This window comes from Delphinus delphis, chromosome X (assembly GCF_949987515.2).
Source record: "Delphinus delphis chromosome X, mDelDel1.2, whole genome shotgun sequence".
Lineage (NCBI taxonomy): Eukaryota > Metazoa > Chordata > Mammalia > Artiodactyla > Delphinidae > Delphinus > Delphinus delphis.
Window position 1 is genome coordinate 2189867 of NC_082704.1, and position 21606 is coordinate 2211472.

Here is a 21606-nt window from a genome sequence, read left to right on the forward strand (position 1 = left end):
TTATTATCAAAGAAATGAAACCATTGCTTTTTGCATAAAACAAGTTGCCACTCTGGGCCCAGTGAAGTTTCTAAGGAACTGGTAGCTGCACAATTTATTGTCACATCTGTATTAGAACAGGCTAGGATTCTTAGGGCTAATATTCAGGATTGTATGCTCAAGGTACTCAGTTTAAGTTAAGAGGTTCAGCAAGAAATTCCTTTTCTTTCCTGGGGGTGGATAATATCTTCCATCACCTACCCCTTCACAGAAGGACCTGCTCTAATTTCCATTGTCAAACTCTTGGGTATATTGGGCAGAACACTGCTTTGTCCTTTAACCATAGGGAGTTACAACCACTTGAATGGCAAAGATAAGAAGACATATACAGAAACAAGAAGAACTACAATCCTGTAGCCTGTGGAACAAAAACCATATTCACAGAAAGATAGAGAAGATGAAAAGGCAGAGGGCTACGTAACAGATGAAGGAACAAGATAAAACCCCAGAAAAACAACTAAATGAAGTGGAGATAGGCAACCTTCCAGAAAAAGAATTCAGAATAATGATAGTGAAGATGATCCAGGACCTCAAAAAATGAATGGAGGAAAAGATCGAGAAGATGCAAGAAATGTTTAACAAAACCTAGAAGAATTAAAGAACAAACAAACAGAGATGAACAATACAATAACTGAAATGAAAACTACACTAGAAGGAATCAATAGCAGAATAACTGAGGCAGAAGAACAGATAAGTGACCTGGAAGACAGAATGGTGGAATTCACTGCTGCGGAACAGAATAAAGAAAAAAGAATGAAAACAAATGAAGACAGCCTAAGAGACCTCTGGGACAACATTAAACATAACAATATTCGCATTATAGGGGTACCAGAAGGAGAAGAGAGAGAGAAAGGACCTGAGAAAAAATTTGAAGAGATTATAGTCGAAAATTTCCCTAACATGGGAAAGGAAATAGCCACCCAAGTCCAGGAAATGCAGCGAGTCCCATACAGGATAAACCCAAGGAGAAACACACTGAGACACATAGTAATCAAACTGGCAAAAATAAAAATTATTGAAAGCAGCCAGGGAAAAACGACGAATAACATACAAGGGAATTCCCATAAGGTTAACAGCTGATTTCTCAGCAGAAACTCTATAAGCCAGAAGGGAGTGGCATGATATACTTAAAGTGATGAAAGGGAAGAACCTACAACCAAGATTACTCTAGCGAGCAAGGATCTCATTCAGATTCAATGGAGAAATCAAAAGCTTTACAGACAAGCAGAAGCTAAGAGAATTCAGCACCACCAAACCAGCTCTACCACAAATGCTAAAGGAATGTCTCTAAGTGGGAAACATAAGAGAAGAAAAGGACCTACAAAAACAAACCCCCCAAAATTAAGAAAATGGTCATAGGAATATACATATTGATAATTACCTTAAACGTGAATGGATTAAATGCTCCAACGAAAAGACAGAGGTTTGCCGAATGGAAACAAAACCAAGACCCATAAATATGCTGTCTACAAGAGAGCCACTTCAGACCTAGGGACACATACAGACTGAAAGTGAGGGGATGGAAAAAGATATTCTATGCAAATGGAAATCAAAAGAAAGCTGTAGTAGCAATACTCATATCAGATAAAATAGACTTTAAAATAAAGTATGTTGCAAGAGACAAGGAAGGGCACTACATAATGATCAAGAGATCAATCCAAGAAGAAGATATAACAATTATAAATATATATGCACCCAACATAGGAGCACCTCAATATATAAGGCAACTGCTAACAGCTGTAAAAGAGGAAATCAACAGTAACACAATAATAGTGGGGGACTTTAACACCTGACTTACACCAATGGACAGATCAACCAAAATGAAAATAAATAAGGAAACAGAAGCTTTAAATGACACGATAGACCAGATAGATTTAATTGATATTTATAGGACATTCCATCCCAAAACAGCAGATGACACTTTCTTCTAAGTGCGCATGGAACATTCTCCAGGATAGATCACATCTTGTGTCGCAAATCAAGCCTCAGTAAATTGAAGAAAATTGAAAACATATCAAGCATCTTTTCTGACCACAACACTATGAGATTAGAAATGAAGTACAGGGGAAAAAACGTAAAAAACACAAACACATGGAAGCTAAACAATACGTTACTAAATAACCAAGAGAACACTGAAGAACTCAAAGAGGAAATCAAAAAATACCTAGAGACAAATGACAATGAAAACATGACAATCCAAAAGGGAAGTTTATAGCTATACAAGCCTACCTCAAGAAACAAGAAAAATCTCAAATAAACAATCTCACCTTACACCTAAAGGAACTAGAGAAAGAAGAACAAACAAAACCCAAAATTAGCAGAAGGAAAGAAATCATAAAGATCAGAGCAGAAATAAATGAAATACAAACAAAGAAAACAGTAGCGAAGATCAATAAAACTAAAAGCTGGTTCTTTGAGAAGATAAACAAAATTGATAAACCATTAGCCAGACTCATCAAGAAAAAGAAGGAGAGGACTCAAATCAATAAAATTAGAAATGAAAAAGGAGAAGTTACAACAGACACCGCAGAAATACAAAGCATCCTAAGGGACTACTACAAGCACCTCTATGCCAATAAAATGGACAACCTGGAAGAAATGGAAAAATTCTTAGAAAGGTATAACATTCCAAGACTGAACCAGGAAGAAATAGAAAATATGAACAGACCAATCACATGTAATGAAATTGAAACTGTGATTAAAAATCTTCCAACAAGCAAAAGTCCAGGACCAGATGGCTTCACAGGTGAATTCTATCAAACATTTAGAGAAGAGTTAACACCCATCCTTCTCAAACTCTTCCAAAAAATTGCAGAGGAAGGAACACTCCCGAATTCATTCTATGAGGCCACCATCACCCTGATACCAATACCAGACAAAGATACTACAAAAAAAGAAAATTACAGAGCAATATCACTGATGAATATAGATGCAAAAATACTGAACAACATACTAGCAAACAGAATCCAAAAACACATTAAAAGGATCATACACCATGATCAAGTGGGATTTATCCCAGGGATGCAAGGATTCTTCAATATATGCAAATCAATCAATGTGATACACCATATTAACAAATTGAAGAATAAAAACCATATGATCATCTCAATAGATGCAGGAAAAGTTTTTGAAAAAATTCAACAGCCATTTAAGATAAAAACCCTCCAGAAAGTGGGCATAGAGGGAACCTACCTCAACATAATAAAGGCCATATATGACAAACCCACAGCAAACATCATTCTCAATGGTGAAAAACTGAAAGCATTTCCTCTAAGATCAGGAACAAGACAAGGATGTCCACTCTCAACAGTATTATTCAACATAGTTTTGGAAGTCCTAGTCATGGCAATCAGAGAAGAAAAAGAAATAAAAGGAATCCAAATTGGAAAAGAAGAAGTAAAACTGTCACTGTTTGCAGATGACATGATACTATACACAGAGAATCCTAAAAATGCCACCAGAAAACTACTAGAGCTAATCAATGAATTTGGTAAGTTGCAGGATACAAAATTAATGCACAGAACTCTCTTGCATTCCTATACACTAATGATGAATTATCTGAAAGAGAAATTAAGGAAACACTCCCATTTACCATTGCAACAAAAAGAATAAAATATCTAGGAATAAACCTAGCTAGGGAGACAAAAGACCTGTATGCAGAAAACTATAAGACACTGATGAAAGAAATTAAAGATTATACCAACAGATGGAGAGATATACCATGTTCTTGGATTGGAAGAATCAATATTGTGGAAATGACTATACTACCCAAAGCAATCTACAGATTCAATGCAATCCCTATCAAATTGCCAATGGCATTTTTTATGGAACTAGAAGAAAAAGTCTTAAAATTTATATGGAGACACAAAAGACCCCAAATAGCCAAAGAGGTCTTGAGGGAAAAAAACGGAGCTGGAGGAATCAGACTCCCTGACTTCAGACTATACTGCAAAGCTACAGTAATCAAGACAGTATGGTACTGGCACAAAAACAGAAACATAGATCAATGGAACAAGATAGGAAGCCCAGAGGTAAACCCACGCACCTATGGTCAACTAATCTGTGACAAAGGAGGCAAGGATATACAATTGAGAAAAGACAGTCTCTTCAGTAAGTGGTGCTGGGAAAACTGGACAGCTACATGTAAAAGAATTAAATTAGTACACTCCCTAACACCATACACGAAAGTAAACTCAAAATGGATTAGAGACTTAAATGTAAGACCGAACACTATAAAACTCTTAGAGGAAAACATAGGAAGAACACTCTTTGACATAAATCACAAAATCTTTTTTGATCCACCTCCTAGAGTAATGGAAATAAAAACAAAAATAAACAAATAGGACCTAATGAAACTTAAATGTTTCTGCACAGCAAAGGAAACCATAAATAAGACGAACAGACAACCCTCAGAACGGGAGAAAATATTTGCAAACGAAGCAACTGACAAAGGATTAATCTCCAAAATATATAAACAGCCCCTGCAGCTCAATATTAAAGAAACAAACAGCCCAATACAAAAATGGGCAGAAAACCTAAATAGACATTTCTCCAAAGAAGACATACAGATGGCCAAGAAGCACATGAAAAGCTGCTCAACGTCACTAATTATTAGAGAAATGCAAATCAAATCTACAATGAGGTATCACCTCACACCAGTTATAATGGGCATCATCAGAAAATCTACAAACAACAAATGGTGGAGAGGGTGCAGAGAAAAGGGAATCCTCTTGCACTGTTGGTTGGGATGTAAATTGATACAACCACTATGGAGAACAGTATGGAGGTTCTTAAAAAACTAAAAATAGAATTACCATATGATCCAGCAATCCCACTACTGGGTATATACCCAGAGAAAATCATAATTCCAAAAGACACATGCACCCCAATGTTCATTGCAGCACTATTTACAATAGCCAGGTCATGGAAGTAACCTAAATGCCCATCAACAGATGAATGGATGGAGTATTACTCAGCCATAAAAAGGAACGAAATTGGGTCATTTGTTGAGACGTGGATGGATCTAGAGACTGTCATACAGCGTGAAGTAAGTCAGAAAGAGAAAAACAAATATTGTATATTAACGCATGTATGTGGAACCTAGAACTATGGTACAGATGAACCGGTTTTCAGGGCAGACATTGAGACACAGATGTAGAGAACAAATGTATGGACACCATGGGGGGAAAGCTGCCAGGGGCTGGGGATGGTGGTGTGATGAATTGGGTGATTGTGATTGACATGTATACACTGATGTGTATAAAATTGATGACTAATAAGAAACTGCTGTATAAAAAAATAAAAATAAACAAAAGAAGACATATACAGGTAATTATATGTTTAGGCATAGTAGAACCCAAACATATATATTAAGGTTAGAAGGCACTGGGGAAAATGAGAGGACAAGGACCTTGTGAAATCACATTTTATTAATAGCCTTGTGATAGTCCTCACTTAATAGTCTTAGTATAAGTTTTAGGTGTGTGAGAAGAGTCCTGAGGAGATGATATCCCTTTCTTCTTGGTGATTGTAGTTTAAAGATCTCAATTTTAGTTGGGAGCCCTAGATACCCCATAGGCAGCAGAGGATGCTTTGTTTCCAAAACAGAATCACAAAAGACCACAGCCATCCATAGGGGAAAACCTCGAGACAAGAGGTTACAAGTTGGTGGTTTGCAGATGTCATTTATTTGATCTATACAGTGTTAGTAACCTTCAAAATTATCCTCCAAGATTTGAAATTTGGGAGATGTCATACAAAATTCCAGATTTGTTTATTATTTTATGAAATCAGAAGATTGGACTCAAATCCCCACCTGGCCACAAACAGCTGGGGCTGAGTAGTGGCTGTCCCTTGTATGTGGGCACTTTCTGCTCTCTCCCTGAAAACAAGGTCTAATGTCAGTTGCCATTAATCAACTCACTTAATTGATAGATTTAAGAGCTCCTAGTTGAATTAAGAGGAAAGTGACATAGTTCTTGTACCCATAGCTGTAAAAATTTAAAATAAATAAATTAAAGATAGACTGAAAGGACTATTTCAAAAAAGGTGGCAAGTTTGCATTTCCTAATAAAAATGAAGACTATTTATACACTGTTTCTATGCATACACAGTATGCTTTTGTTGAAAAATAAAACTTCAGATATCAACATTATGCAATCCATTATAAGAACCATAATTGATATATTAAAAAAGATGTACAATGAAAATCTTAATTTTGTTAAATAGACTGAAAGTTCAACAGGTTTTGTATTTGAATATATACATTAAGTGTTGCTGCTGGGAAAAGCAGTTATGCATTAATTAAGCAATATACCTTCACAGGCATCAAAATATTTTATAGACACAAGATTCATAAAAATGTCTTTAATTGCAGTAGAAATTATACATTGAACCAGAAGTATTTTTGTCAGTGAGTTGAAGAAATGACTGAGACCATATACAGGGCACATTATGTTTAAAAGTTAGATTTCCTGTGGCATTTTCTTTTGTCACTTATGATAGTTATGTGTATTTTCTCATAATTTCAATGAGAATTTTGATGTGAATGAACAACTTTTGGGCATGTTGTCCATTATAAGCAAATCAGAAAATGGTTTACTTGAATATATTGAAAAAAGTCCTAAAAAATGTAACATAAGCAGATCACAATTAATATATGTAAGTGTTAATGTCAGACTTTTATGAAATACATATCCAGCATTGCAAAGTTTTGTATTTGCTTTGTGGTAAAAGGTTTAAGTAGAGCATATTATGGACATAATAGCTGCCACCATGAGCTGGATACCTCCCAATGACTTGAACAATAAACAGCTCAAAAATGAATGAAGAGGAGCAGTATGAGCAGTATGGTTGTCAGTTTCCCTATGAGCCTAGATATCTGAGTTAGGGCAAAGTGCTCACCCCAAATATAAAACCCACTGTGCAAAGAGTTAATCTGTGTCTGGAAAGAAAGCAACTCTATTCTTTTAAGATACTGACTAAAACTAAATAACCTTACTCCTCATTCCCTCACCGTTTCCTTACCCATACCCCTGTTAAAATTAATCTGTACTAAATTCTGTACTCAACATTGGAATTCCAAATACAAGACCTGCCATTAATACCCTGATGCAGAAGAAATGGTGGCAGGTTTCTGGTTTGCAAAATTAAAGTAGTAATACACTTCAAAATAAAACTGTAATCATTAATTATTGCTTTTTTAATTTGTAATTTTTCACTTTTAATTTAAAACATCCCCAGTATGATATTTTACATTATTTCATATGTTCACCCCATAATTAGTTAAAGAAAATTGTATTACATTTCTAGCAGTTTATTTTTCCTACAACTAGCCTGATTTGGTCATTTAAGATACCTCTCTAGTTCCTGTGGGCATTTGAATTTGTGACATCTGCATTAGGTAATATTTTAACCATTCCTCCCCTTGCCCCTACTCTCTATCCTCCAAGAGAAGGAAAAGTTTAACAATTTATTGGCAGTCCAGAAGACTGTGAGTCATTGAAGCAAGTGACCACTTTGGGTTTATTTCTGTGTGTCCAGCATAAACTGTTAGTAATTGTTCAACAAGTACTTAATACATGCATGGATAAATGTACTTCAGTTGAAGATATACCACATACCTAAAACTCTTTTGGGATGGAAGTTGTATTTCAATCTCATGCAAGTTTAGTATCAAAAATAATCATTTTCCTTTCCCTTCACTTCTCCTTCTTGACTTTTTTCTGCCTTAGATGCCTATACAACAGCCGAAGTAGTTTACTCTTGGACTCTTGGGAAGAACAAATCTGTGGAAGTGGCACAGGATGGCTCTCGACTGAATCAATATGACCTGCTGGGCCATGTTGTTGGGACAGAAATAATCCGGTCTAGTACAGGTATTTATTTATTTTATTTAGCAAGCATTTTTGTAACCTGTACCACATACCAGTCACTGTTTTAAGTGCTTATAATAACTTATGTTAATAAAACAGTCTTGTGAGGTAGGTACTATTATCTTAAGGAAACTGAGGCATACAGATGTTTAGTAATTTGTTCCATGTCACAGTTATGTAATGTCAGAGCCAAGATCTGAACCCAGGCAGATTGGCTTCCAAGATCATGCTTTTAACCATGATGCCCTGCTGTCTCTTCGTGAGTTAGGTCGAGGTCATTAGGGCTGGACTGTGGTAGAAGAGAAAGCAGAGGGAAGCCATGATAGTGGGAGAGCTAAACTTTGATCCTAAAGTTTTCATGAAGATATTTGCTTAACTCCGCCAATACAGAGGTGGCAATGTAATAACCCCAGGAGGGTCCAGAACACAGCCAGGAGGTCCAGGAATGAGCCATGGAATTATTTTCTTAAATGAATCACCCATTTCAGAAACAAGTGTGTCTGGCAAACATTGCCAGGTCCTCTCAATGGCTCTTCCTTGGATATTGATAAATGGTATTTAGAGACTTGTTCTGTAGCCTTAAGTCCTATCTATTTGGAAACTGACCAGTTGTAGGGGCCTGAGGAAGGACACACCCTGAATCCCAACTAACTTTAGGGTATTTGACAAAATGGAGTATATCTTAGGGGCCCACATATCTTACAATATTTTTTGCCATGAAAGGGTGGGAACTTTCAACACTTGTCTCCATGGAAGATCTCTGAATCCACAATTATAAATGAAGTAGGGTACTCTTGTCCTTTTTTTCATTAGCTGGGCACTGCTGTTCCCTCTCATAGTGTTACAGTATGTCTGTGGTCTGTTCTCCCTCCATCCTAGGACCAGGGGCTAGAATGTAAAAAAAAGCAGCATTTGAAATGGATTTAAAGGACAACAGGATTTAGAGATTTGGAACTTGGTGTGGGGAAAGGCTATTCTTTTTCTTTTTCTTTTTTTTTTTTGTGCGGTACGCGGGCCTCTCACTGTTGTGGCCTCTCCCGTTGCGGAGCACAGGCTCCGGATGCGCAGGCTCAGCGGCCGTGGCTCACGGGCCCAGCCGCTCCGCAGCATGTGGCATTTTCCTGGACCGGGGCACGAACCCGTGTCCCCTGCATTGGCAGGCGGACTCTCAACCACTGCGCCACCAGGGAAGCCCGAAAGGCTATTCTTGAGAATGGCAATACAGAGTTTCAAAAGACCAGAGGTTTGTGAGAACATGATCTCTTGGAGAAGGTCAGCTGATCTGTGGGGGTGAGGAGAAAGTACCCACCTGGCCAGTTCTGTTCTCTCCAAGCAGGTAGAGGGAGGAGGACCTTTAGTGCCTGCATGTACAAAGTGTATTTTTACTGTCCTACTGTGACCCTTGCATTTTTGAGCAGAAGCCACCTCCTGCTGTGGGGTGCCGCTGCTGCTGCAAATGACCTCCCATCTGAGATCAGACCCTCCCCTCCCTCCCACCCCAGCCTGTAAGCAAAGAGTATCCAGGCTCCTGATGAAGGCTCTGTGCATCCCAGCACAGCAAGGCAGACCCCTAGAGACCAAGGGTAACCCAGGGGCCCTGGAGGTCCACTCCGTAGAAGGGAGAGAATTCCTGGGGCTATAGCATCTGTTCACTCTCCTGACTTCCCCATCCCTCCTTAGCACTGCTCACCTGGTATCAACTTTTGAGACCCATCATTAGCAATTCAAGCAGCCCCATTTCATTTGGTTAAGCCACTGTTTGTTTAGTCTTTATCACACGTTCATGATAGAAAAATTAGAAATATCAGAGGAACAAAAAATGTAAATTAAAATATTCTTTAATTCCACCATCTAGAAAAAAACTTTTTAGAAGAATTTTGTGCATTAACTGATTATTATACATTTTGGTGTGTAACCTTTAAGAAGGTTCTCTTTGCACTTTTAATATAAATATGTTTTTATATAAATGGGGCCATAATATTGATACTGTTTTATAAGCTGTTTTTTATGTAATTTTATATTGTAAGCATGTTTTCTTGTTACTAAGTGTACAGGATCCAAATAAAATGTACACACAAGCTAGTGATATATTTTTATTATTAATTAATTAATTTATTTTTGCTGTGTTGGGTCTTCGTTTCTGTGCGAGGGCTTTCTCTAGTTGCGGCAAGTGGGGGCCACTCTTCATCGCGGTGCGCGGGCCTCTCACTATCACGGCCTCTCTTGTTGCAGAGCACAGGCTCCAGACGCGCAGGCTCAGTAGTTGTGGCTCACGGGCCTAGTTGCTCCGCGGCATGTGGGATCCTCCCAGACCAGGGCTCGAACCCGTGTCCCCTGAATTCGCAGGCAGATTCTCAACCACTGTGCCACCAGGGAAGCCCAGTGATATATTTTTATTCAGATATAATTGACATTAGTTTCAGGTGTACAACATTATGATTCAATATTTGTATGTATTATGAAATGATCACCACAGGAAGTCTAGTTAACGTCCATCACTATACATAGTTATAGAATTTTTTTCTTGTGATGAAAACTTTTAAGATCTACTCTTAACAGCTTTCAAATGTGTAGTATAGTATTCTAACTATAGTTACCATGTTGTACATAACACCCCAAGGACTTATTTACTTTACAGCTGGAAGTTTGTACCTTCTGTTTCCTTTCACCCATTTCACCTAACACCTACCCTTGGCTTCTGGCAACCAGTAATCTATTCTTTGTATCTATGAGCTTGGTTTTTTGTTCATTTTGTTTTGTTTTTTGGATTCCACATGTAAGTGAGATACAATATTTGTCTTGCTCTGTCTGACTTATTTCACTTAGCATAATGTCCCCAAGGTCCATCCATGTTGTTGCAAACTGCAAAAATTCTTTCTTTTTATGGTTGAATAATATTCCATTGTATCTGTATATACCACATCTTCTTTATCCATTCATCCATGGAGAGACACTTTGGTTGTTTCCATGTCTTGGCTATTGTAAATAATGCTGCAGTGAAGATGGAGGTGTATATATCTTTTTAAGCCAGTGTTCTCATTTTCTTCAGATAAATACCCATAAGTGGAATTGCTGGATCGTATAGTAGTTCCATTTTTATTTTTTAAAAAATATTTATTTATTTATCTATTTATTTATTTATTTGGCTGCACCAGGTCTTAGTTGTGGCATGCAGGATCTTTTAGTTGCAGCATGTGAACTCTTAGTTTTCTTGTTTGTTTGTTTTTGAGTTTTTTTTGCAGTACACAGGCATCTCACTGCTGTGGCCTCTCCCATTGTGGAGCACAGGCTCTGGACGCGCAGGCTCAGCGGCCATGACTCATGGGCCCAGCTGCTCCACGGCATGTGGGAACTTCCTGGACTGGGGCACAAACCCGTGTCCCCTGCATCGGCAGGCGGACTCTCAACCACTGCACCACAAGGGAAGCCCACAGACTCTTAGTTTTGACATGTGGGATCTAGTTCCCTGACCAGGGATTGAAACCGGGCCCCCTGAATTGGGAGCGTGGAGTCTTAGCCACTGGACCACCAGGGAAGTCCCCCATTTTTAATTTTTTGAGGAAACTCCATACTGTTTTCCATAGTAGTTGCAGCAGTATACATTCCCACCAAGAGTACATGAGGGTTTCCATTTCCACACATCCTCACCAACATTTGTTTTTTGTTGTTAGTTCTAAGTAGTTAGTAATAATATTTTAACAATTAGAATGGGCATATATTAATTATTACCTGTTTTAGTTTTACTCTAAATTTAAAAAGAAAATTAAAAGGCCATCATCTGAGGCCACAGCCAGCCTTCTTGACAATGATAAGTGTTGCTATCAGTGGGAAGCATAGCATTTCACTGTGAAACTCAATAATATCTTCATCTTACTGGATCATAATCCATTTAACCAATTACCTATGATTATTTTCCGTTTTAATGCTATAAAGAACACTGCAAAGACCTTCTTTTTCCATATAGCATTTTGTTCCTATGTAATTACCTGCCTAGGATAAAAACAAAATATTGAGATTGCTCTTTCAGAAAGTAGACACATTTAAAAATTTTTAAATACATATTGACAAATTGCCATTCTAAAAGGTGAAACAGTTCACACTCTCATTATCAGTTTCCCTTCACTCTTGGCAATGCAGATGTTATGGATTGAATTATGTCTCCCCAAAAGATATGTTGAAATCCTGCACCCTAGTGCCTCAGAATGTGACCTTATTTGAAAGTAGGGTTATTGCAGATATTAGATTATAATAGCAAATTAGTTTTGTAAACATGATACAATGTATATCAGTAAACTATGCAGGTGTAAGAAGGAATGAGGAAGTTCAATGGGAATATCTTCAGGATATACTGTTGAGTGAAAATAGCAAATATAAAACCACCAAAGACTATAAGGATATATATTAGTATAGGAATAGTATTTCTAGAATATACACAAGAAGCTGTTAATTGTAGTTAAAGGAAGGAGAAATGAAATGGTTTGAAGGAGGTGGACTTTTTGCTGTATATTATTTGACACCCTTTGGTTTAGAAACCATATAAATATTACCTCACATAAATGTATATTGTTTTCATGTGACTATAAATTATGGGCATTCCTTTCTGAATTCTGGTATGCTCCTCTATGTGGGGTCCAACATACTAATGGGAAGTTGGGCCAGAGAAAATCCCACAATCTGTGGGTGTTCTGTTTTGTATGAGTGGTTTTCTCTCTGAAAGCTGTCAGTACTCAGCATGAAGTAGTTCTAAGCAGAGAGCTCCTGCTCTTTGCTCCAGATTCAAACATGTGTTAAATAAATGAATGAAATTTCTCTAAATTGGTGGCTAGTTCTTCACACTGTTCCCTACTTCAGCACTGACTCCATTTTCCCTTATTTGCAATATTTACATTAATTTTCTAAGAGGAGCCTGATCTTATTTTTGCATCTTTCCTAGAAATTTGACCATTTGTTAGAAAAACTCTCATTACTGTCATTGTGTATATTATTTGTTTAGACTTGGAACATAGGTAAGTGAAGACAAATCAGAAAATAAGAGCAGCGTGGCAGGTGTGTTTTGACCCACCTGCAGATGCCATTCTGTGGGCGGGGGGGGGGGGGCGCCAAAACCCCATGACTGCTTAGCCAGAGCAGCAGTTGACCCCTGAGGTCACCATTTTGGTGCAGTGAGGCAACAGCCACCAAGGGACGTGGCCCTATTGCGTGGCTCACTGCCACTGGAAGAGGGCTCTGCTAGAGTTCTGCAGTTGGCTTGAGCTCTGCTGTTGGGCGGGGCTTTTGTATTTACTCCTCTGTATGCCAGAGCTGTGGGCTGCTCTCAGAGGTTGGGTTCCCTTGCAGTTGAATTTAGACTGCTGACTGTACTTTTGATCAGGCAATGATGCTGGCAGGGGACCTGATACCACCTCCAAGATTCGCACAATGTTGGCTATAAGGTATGCCATATTCCTTTGTGCTAGCTGACCCCAAATTATCTGGCCCTGCCAATTCCCAGAGCGTTCCCCATGAGGCAAAGCAGAAGTGGGCCTCCAGAGGAATGCCCAGGAAACCTGGATATCTGCCTTGGGTTCTCATTTCCCCACTGGAGAAACCATAGGCTCAGAGGTACCCTCTAGGTGCTGCACTGAGCTGGCCTGGGGGAAGGAAGAAGGCGACAAATTGATACCACTTCTGTTATCCTTCTAATGTCACTTTTCTTGGTTTTCATGCCCCAGATGGGTGCTGCTTCAGCTTTACTTCTTAGATCTGGGATTTTCACAAAGGTGTTCTCTTCTGTGGGTAGCTGCTAAACCTTCCTGATCTTAAATCACTCTCTTTGCTTCTTTGGAAGAGAAACAACAAGATAGAAATTGAAGGAAAGAAGGATAGAAAAGGAGAGGCTTAAGAAAATATATTCAGTTATTTAAAACAATGGCTAATTTGATAAGCTCTTGAAAAGTCCACTTGCTTTCCTTTCAGATCTACAGAATATAACTTATATAAAATATATAATAAATATTCATAAATATTAAATATTTTACATGATCAGATATAGGATTAATAGACAGGAAGGAATTCAGGTGTGTGAGACTAATATGCAGAAGGGGAGGAAATTCCCCAAGCTAATCAAAGTCCAACTATTGTTAAAAATAAATCTTCAGTGCCTCCTCAGCTGAGAAAAAGAGTGAACAGAAGGACAGGGAAAGAAAGCAGTTGAAATGTACACAGATAGGAGAGAGGGGGAGAAGGAGGAGAGAGGGGGAGGGGGTGGGGAACAAAGAAATAAAAGGATTGAAAAAGCAGCAGAGAGAAAAAAAAGCAATCCCAATGTTGTAATGAAGAAACTCTATAATTTTGTATGATAGTTCTTTGCTAAATTAAAACTAAGCCTACTTGTATTTTTCATGTTCACATAAACAAGCTAGAATGTGAATACACACAATATGGATTGTATATTGAGCTTTGGCTAACCAGATGGTGCTTCCTAGGCTTAGGTACAAGGGAGTGGGTGAGGTAGGAAAGTGGAAAATTGACTCATTTGGGAGACATACTGAAACCAAATGGGGGGGGGGAGAGAGAGACAGAGAGAGAGAGAGAGAGAGAGAGAGAGAGAGGTGAAAAATAAGACGCTCTAACAAGAAAGGTAGTAGAGCAATCAGATTGCATGGACCTTTGGAGACTCTTTGGGGAAATTTGCCTTTTACTCTTTGAGAGATGGGAAACTATTGGGGAGCCTTAAGCAAAAGAAAGACTGAATCTGACTTTTATTATAATAGACTCATTTTGGCTGGTATGCTAAGAATGCATTGAAGGGGACAAGTACAGAGGCAAGGCACATTAGGAAGCTATTACAGTACTCTAAGTAAGAGATGATGGTAGCTTAGTCCAAAGTGGTAACAGCGGAAGTGGTGAGAAATGCTCAAATTATAAATATATTTTGAAGAACTGTCAATGTATCAATGTGCCCGTGTCTGCATTTGTGTATGCACACATGGAAACATGTACGAGGGAGGGAGAGGGAGTGGTCGATGATGTTAAAGATTTTGAAGAATTTTGATTTGTGCTCCTGAGAGCTACCATTTACTGAGATAGGAAAATCTGTTGGAAGGGATAGTTTGGAGGGGGTAGGAAATGGAGACAGTAAGAGCTAAGATTTGGACATGTTAGGTCAAGATACCTATTAGATCCCCAAGTGGTGATATCTAATGGGTAATGGAATATATAGGTGTAGAGCATTATAGGGAACCCTAGGTTTGCCATATCAAAGTACCATAAACTGAATGGCTTAAAACAACAGAGATTTATGTCTCCTAGTTCTGGAGGCTAGAAGTCTGAAGCCAAGGTGCTGGCTGGGTTGGTTGCTTCTGGAGGCTCCTTTTATACAGTAGAGGGGGAGGGGGAGGGGTCCACTGTAGTGCTGACCAATGACTGAGCAGGACCACTGACGGGTCGCTCATTGACAGTTGCTTACCTGGGGGAGGGGCCCACTGCAACACTGACCAATGGCTGAGCGGGGCTGCTATAGCTCACGCCTGCCCCACCACTATTACAATTCCCCACTGTCAATGTCCATTCCACAATCTTGTGGGAAAAGGGGTGACGATTTTTCTGGCTACTTCCCACTGAACAGGGGAGATGAGGGGGTGATTGTGAAATGGAATTGATCAGTTTTGGGTCGAGAATATTCCTTAAAAATGTTAGTAAGCAATACAATTCTTTTTATCTACAACCATTTGAACCTGATGAAATTCCTTCTACAATGAAATTTTAATCTCAATACTTACTTTTTTTTTTTTTTTTTTTTGCGGTACGTGGGCCTCTCACCATTGTGGCCCCTCCCGTTGCGGAGCACAGCCTCCGGACGCGCAGGCTCAGCGGCCACGGCTCACGGGCCCAGCCGCTCCGCGGCATGTGGGATCCTCCCGGACCGGGGCACGAACCCGTGTCCCCTGCATTGGCAGGCGGACTCTCAACCACTGCGCCACCAGGGAAGCCCAATACTTACTCTTTTTGAAGAGCAATCTTAAGTCTTCTAAGGGTTCATAAACCCATTGCTCTCTAGGCCTGTCAGGAGTTGGGTCATTTTCTGATGACAGTGGTGCTGCTTTAACCCGAGTGTGATGAATCCATGGCTTTACTCCAGCTAACTTGACAGATGAGTGTGTGATAAGTAATACCACATGTGGTCCTGTCCACCTTGCGGTCAGCTGGTGCTCAGTCCCTTGTTCCCTCCAGGTTTTAAGGAGGACTCAGTTTCTGGGCTGGAAAGGATGTAACGTTACATCAGTTGTATGGGCACACCTGCTGGCAACAAACTCATGAACAGAGGTTAGTATAGTGCCCAGAGCTTTAACATAATTGGCAACTGCTAGATCTTTCAGAGCATTTATAGATTCTCCCACCTGGGCAGACACCTGGAATGGCCTACCATACAATATTTCAAAGGGTCTCAATTTAAGCCTGCTTCTGGGAGCCACTCTGATCCATAGCAGGGCAACTGGCAAGGCCTTATCCCAAGTTAAATTAGTCTCTTGACATATTTTAGCAATGCTCCTTTTTAATGTATAATTCATTCTCTCGGTTTTTCCTGTTGATTGTAGTCTCCAGGATGAATGTATCTTCCAATTCATTTGCAGTGCTTTAGCCACTTGTTGGGTTATGCTAGAGACAAAAGCAGGCCCATTATCACTTTGAAGGGAGTTAGGCACTCCAGATCAGGGGATAATGTCCTTAAGGAGGACTCTAACCACTTTGGAGGCTTTTTCTGTCCTGGGGCAATATGCCTCCACCCTTCCTGAAAAAGTGTCCATAAATACTAGCAGGTACCTGAAATTTCCTGTGGCTCAAGGCATTTGAGTAAAGTCTATTTGCCAGTCCTCGGTGGGGTAGGTTCCTCTGTGCTGAGTCCCCATCTGGGGAAGTGTGACAGCAGTCTTTGTGTTATTTTTAGCATAAATCATGCAATTTTGAGTGACTTGCTGGATGGCCCTTTGTAGGTTAGGCCCCATTATATATATTTGAATCTGTTGTAAGGTGGCATCTCTCCCGTAATGGGTACTATTATGAAGGTGCTGCAGCACAGTGTCCAAGAGGGCCTCAGGAATCAAAACAATTCCTTGTACTTTACATTTCTAGCCAAGTGAGGTATGATCGAGAGTGAATCCCCACTCTTTGGCTCTCTCCTTCTCCTTTCCTGAATACACTGACTGGTATCTTGACAAGTCGATCTGTGGGAGAAGTGACCCTATCATGGATTGTTAACCCCATTTCTTTGCTGCTTTCTTTGCAGCTTGGTCAGCTAACTGACTGCCCTTTATTATATGAGTCTCACCCTTCTGGTGGCCTGGGCAGTGCATTACAGCCACTTGTGAGGGCTTATGGACTGCTTCTAATAGTGACAGGATTTCAGAAGCATGTTTTATGTCTTTATTGTTTGAAGTGAGAAGCCCCCTTTCTTTCCAGTTCACCCCGTGGGCATGCACCACAGAGAATGCATAGTGAGAGTCTGTGTATATATTTACTTGCTTCCCTTTAGCGAGGAGGTGGGGGGGGCTCTTGTCAGAGCAATGATTTCTGCCTTCCCAGCTGAGCTCCCTGGGGGCAGGGCTTCTGCTTCAACAATCCTTTCAAGGGTTACCATCACATACCTAGTGCATCACCTACCTTGGTCCATGAAGCTGCTTCCATCGGTGAACAATTTCATATCTGGTTCAGCCAAGGTCTGCTAGAATACACTAGCTTGATGATTTGTAGGCAGTCGTGCTCTGGGGATTGTGCAACATCAATCCGGAGAGATGTGGCTGGATTTAGGGCTGAAGTGACCTGAAGTCTTACGTTGGGATTGTCCAGGAGAATGGCTTGGACTTTCCCATTCTCCCCGAAGTCAGCCAATAGCCCCCTTTCTGCTCCAGTAAAGAAAGGACATGGTGAGGAACATACACAGTGGTGGGTTGCCCCAGGGTAAACTTCTCAGCTTCCTGAAATATGTCACAAGTAGCTGCTACAGCTCGAAGGCAGAGGGGTCATCCCTTAACAGTCTGTTCTAGCCTGTCTTGAGAAGCAGGCAATAGGTTGAGGGCTATTCCCCGGAGTTTGAATTAACACCCCAAGACTTATGCCTTATCTCTCATGGACATACAATTTGAAAGGTTTCTTTAAGTCTGGTTGTTCCAAAGCCAGGGCTGAGACTGACTTTGTTTTTATTGTTTCAAAGGCTGTTTGGCATCCTGTAGTCCAAGTAAGGGGCTCAAAATCATGTCCCTTTAAAGCCTCACAGAGGGGCTTTACTATGAGCCCATAGTTTGGGATCCAAACCTGACAGAACCCTGCCATTCCCAGAAACCCCCTCAGTTGTCTGCAAGCCTTGAGTGTTCCCAAGCCTGCAATTTCCCGTTTTCTGTTACTCAAAAGACCCCACTGTCCTTGGGAAAGGACAAAGCCCAGATACGTGACTTGTTGCTTACATATTTGGGCTTTTTTCTGGGAGACCTTATATCCACAATTGGCCAAATAGTTTAGGGTTCTAATGGTATTTTATAGACACTTATCATATGTAGGGCCTGCTATAAGCAAATTGTCCCATATTGGAGTATAAGTCCTTCATCCAATATTAAGTTTCTAAGGTCCCTAGCCAACATTTCCCCAAACAAGGTAGGGGAATTCTTAAATCCTTGAGACAGGACTGTCCAACAATACTGTTAGGCTACCTGTATTTCTGGGTCCTGCCATTCAAAAGCAAACAGTTGCTGTGATTCTTCTGCAACAGGAATGCAGAAAAAAGCATCCTTCAAGTCCAAACCTGAGAGCCAGCCGTATTCTCCCAGAATAGTTGTGAGCAGAGTGTGTTGATTAGGTGCCACAGGGTGCAGATCTTGGACTATTTCATTAATAGCCCTCAAGTCTTGGACAAAGCAATACCCGGCTGAGTTTGGCTTTTTGACCAGGAAAATAAGGCTGTTATATGGGGACAAGGTTTATTCAGTCCTATTTTCAAAAACTTTTCGAGAATTGGCTGAATTTCCTTTTGGGCCTCTTGCCTCAGAGGGTATTGTTTTAGATTAGGTGTCCCAGCATCCCTTTTCAATGGGATTTGTATCGGCCATGTGTTTTTGGCCTTCCCTGGGGTGCCATCAGTCCATACTTGTGGCCTCACCTTTTCATAGACCTCAGGGGGAAAGAGCTCTGTCTCCTTTTCTGGGACATCCATAAGTGCCATCTGTAGGCTTATAGCGTACTGTGGTGGGACCCTGATGTCAAGCTGTCCTGGCGAAAAAGTTAAGTTACTAGAGCATTTAATTTACAAAGGAGATCTCGGCCCAGAAGAGTGACTGGACACACTGGCATATATAAGAAACTGTGTTTCGGGGTGAGGTCCCCTAATTGGCATTCTAGAGGTTGTAAGAAAACGATTTTGTACTTCTCCAGAAACTCCTGTGACCAGGATGGATTGAGATGTTTTCTGTGCCACCTTGGTGTTTACCACAGAGTATGTTGCACCTGTATCTATCAGAAAGTCAGTCAACTTGGCCCCCACTGTCAAAGTTACCTGGGGCTCCTGTGGGGAAATTGAAATTGGACGCCTCAAGTCCAAGGGAGCCCCGGGCCTCTTCATTCATTATCAGAATGTTCCTCCCTTTCTACCATATGAGAGGCTCCTATCTTTCTTTTATTGTTTTCTTTCTTATTCTTCAGCCTAGGGCAATCTTTTTTCCAATGCCCTTCCTCCTTGCAGTAAGCGCATTGTTCTCTCCCCAGTGGTGGCTTACCTCTCTCCGGGTTAGTAGCCTTCCGGAAATCCAATGCTGCTGCCAGCAAAGCGGCGTTCCATCTTGCATCCTCTTGCTTCTGTCGTTGTGCCCTGCTGTTGAACACGTTAAAAGCAACGTCTACCAATTGAGAAGGGTTCATTCCAAGTGCACCATCAAACTTTTGTAATTTTCTTCTTATACCTGGGGCACTTTGCCCAATGAATGTCACATTTACCATTCTCATATTTTGGGGGGCCTCAGGGTCTGCATCAGTGTAGCACCTATAAGCTTGATAAATTCTTTCTAGAAATTCTGATGGATCCTCATTTGGTTTTTGGTGTATCTCCTGAATTTTGTCTAAGCTCTTTTGCCTGGGTACTCCCTTTCTAAGACTCACTAAGACACATTTCCTATAATATTCTAGAAGCGGCATGCCCCCATTATTAGGATCCCAGTCAGGCTCAGCAATACGAACTGCCAGATTTGCTTCTAGAGCTTCATCTGGGTCTGGTAGATGGAGCTGGTGTGATTCCTTTCTAGCCTTGTCAACAACCATCCTTCTTTCAACCCCAGTAAGCATCATATTCATAGGAGTGTGAATGTCTGCCCAAGAGGGATGGTGAGTGGCAAAGATAGAAGTGAGAAGTTCAGTCATATGGAGGGGGTCCTCTTGGTATGTAGGGTTATGGTTTTTCCAATTAATCTGAAGTTGAGAATGGCTTGTGCATCCATAGAAACACAGTTTGTTGGCCATCTGCACTAAGGCTTCCTATGGGATATTGGCACAAGGGAAATTGCCCTGCTCCGAAAGTGGCTCCCAGTCCAAATTGGGTGGCCTGTTGGGTCTTAGATGGTGACACCAAACCAGGCCCCTGTGCCACGAGGGTTAACATAGAAACTTCTAATTGATCCCCATAAGTAGGGGAAACAGGGGGCCGTGAATATGTTGGTGGCATGGGGGTTGTCGGAACAACTGCTGTTGCAGTCTGCTCGGCCAGTGGAGGAGCCAGGTTGGCCAGAGGGGGTTTTAAGTTTTGAAATAACATGTCCTCACTCTCACTTTCCCCCTCTCCCTTTTGTAGAACAGGTTTTCCCTTAGTTTTCCTTTCAGACAGCTGTACCATAAGGTGGCAGCTATCTGACTTCTTTCCCTCCTGATTCAATAGCATAAATACTTCTACATATGGAATCTCATCATTTTTACATGCTCTTTCACAAAGCAATTGTAATTGCAAGATTGTATAATAATTAAGTGATCCATTCAAGGGCCATCACTCTCCTGATCCTAACGTATATTGGGACCACACACTATTACTATAGAATATCATCTCTTCCTTAGTCATAGGCCCATAGCTGTATTTTGCCCATTTATTTAAGATATACCCCAAGGGGCTTTCCTTAGGGACAGATGGAGTATTTCCCATATTTATAAGTTCAAGAATAACAAAACACAAAAAGCACAGGCAAATTCCAATACCAAAGACACAAACAGATTCCATCATGAATGAACGCAAAACAAAAGCAAATGGGGCTTCCCTGGTGGCGCAGTGGTTGAGCGTCCGCCTGCCGATGCAGGGGACACGGGTTCGTGCCCCAGTCCGGGAAGATCCCACATGCCACGGAGCGGCTGGGCCTGTGAGCCATGGCCACTGAGCCTGCGCGTCCGGAGCCTGTGCTCCGCAACGGGAGAGGCCACAACAGTGAGAGACCCGCGTACCACAAAAACAAACAAACAAACAAAAAAAAAAGCAAATGAACACAAAACAAAAGCAAATAAATCAGTTCACAAATCAGGTAGAGTCCAACAGCGATTCCCCTCTCCAACAGGGTATCCCAATCAAATGAACAAATTGGCTTGTCCCTTAGAGCAAAAGCCCAAATTGAGAGGGGAAAATGTTCCCTGTTGTACACACCAGAGTGACTTACCCTACTATAGGGAGCCCATCGGCTCCCAAATGTTGGTTCCTTGC

General features: G+C 40.7%; 1 protein-coding gene across 2 annotated transcripts in view; it reads left to right on the forward strand.

Annotated features, from left to right (window-relative positions):
* GABRA3 (gamma-aminobutyric acid type A receptor subunit alpha3) overlaps positions 1-21606 on the forward strand; it is a 250009-nt gene that overhangs the window by 203671 nt on the left and 24732 nt on the right. For both annotated transcript variants that reach the window (XM_060002519.1, XM_060002520.1), the window contains exon 7: positions 7773-7916. In XM_060002519.1, the coding sequence (XP_059858502.1) occupies positions 7773-7916 (144 nt within the window). The remainder of the gene's footprint in view (positions 1-7772; positions 7917-21606) is intronic.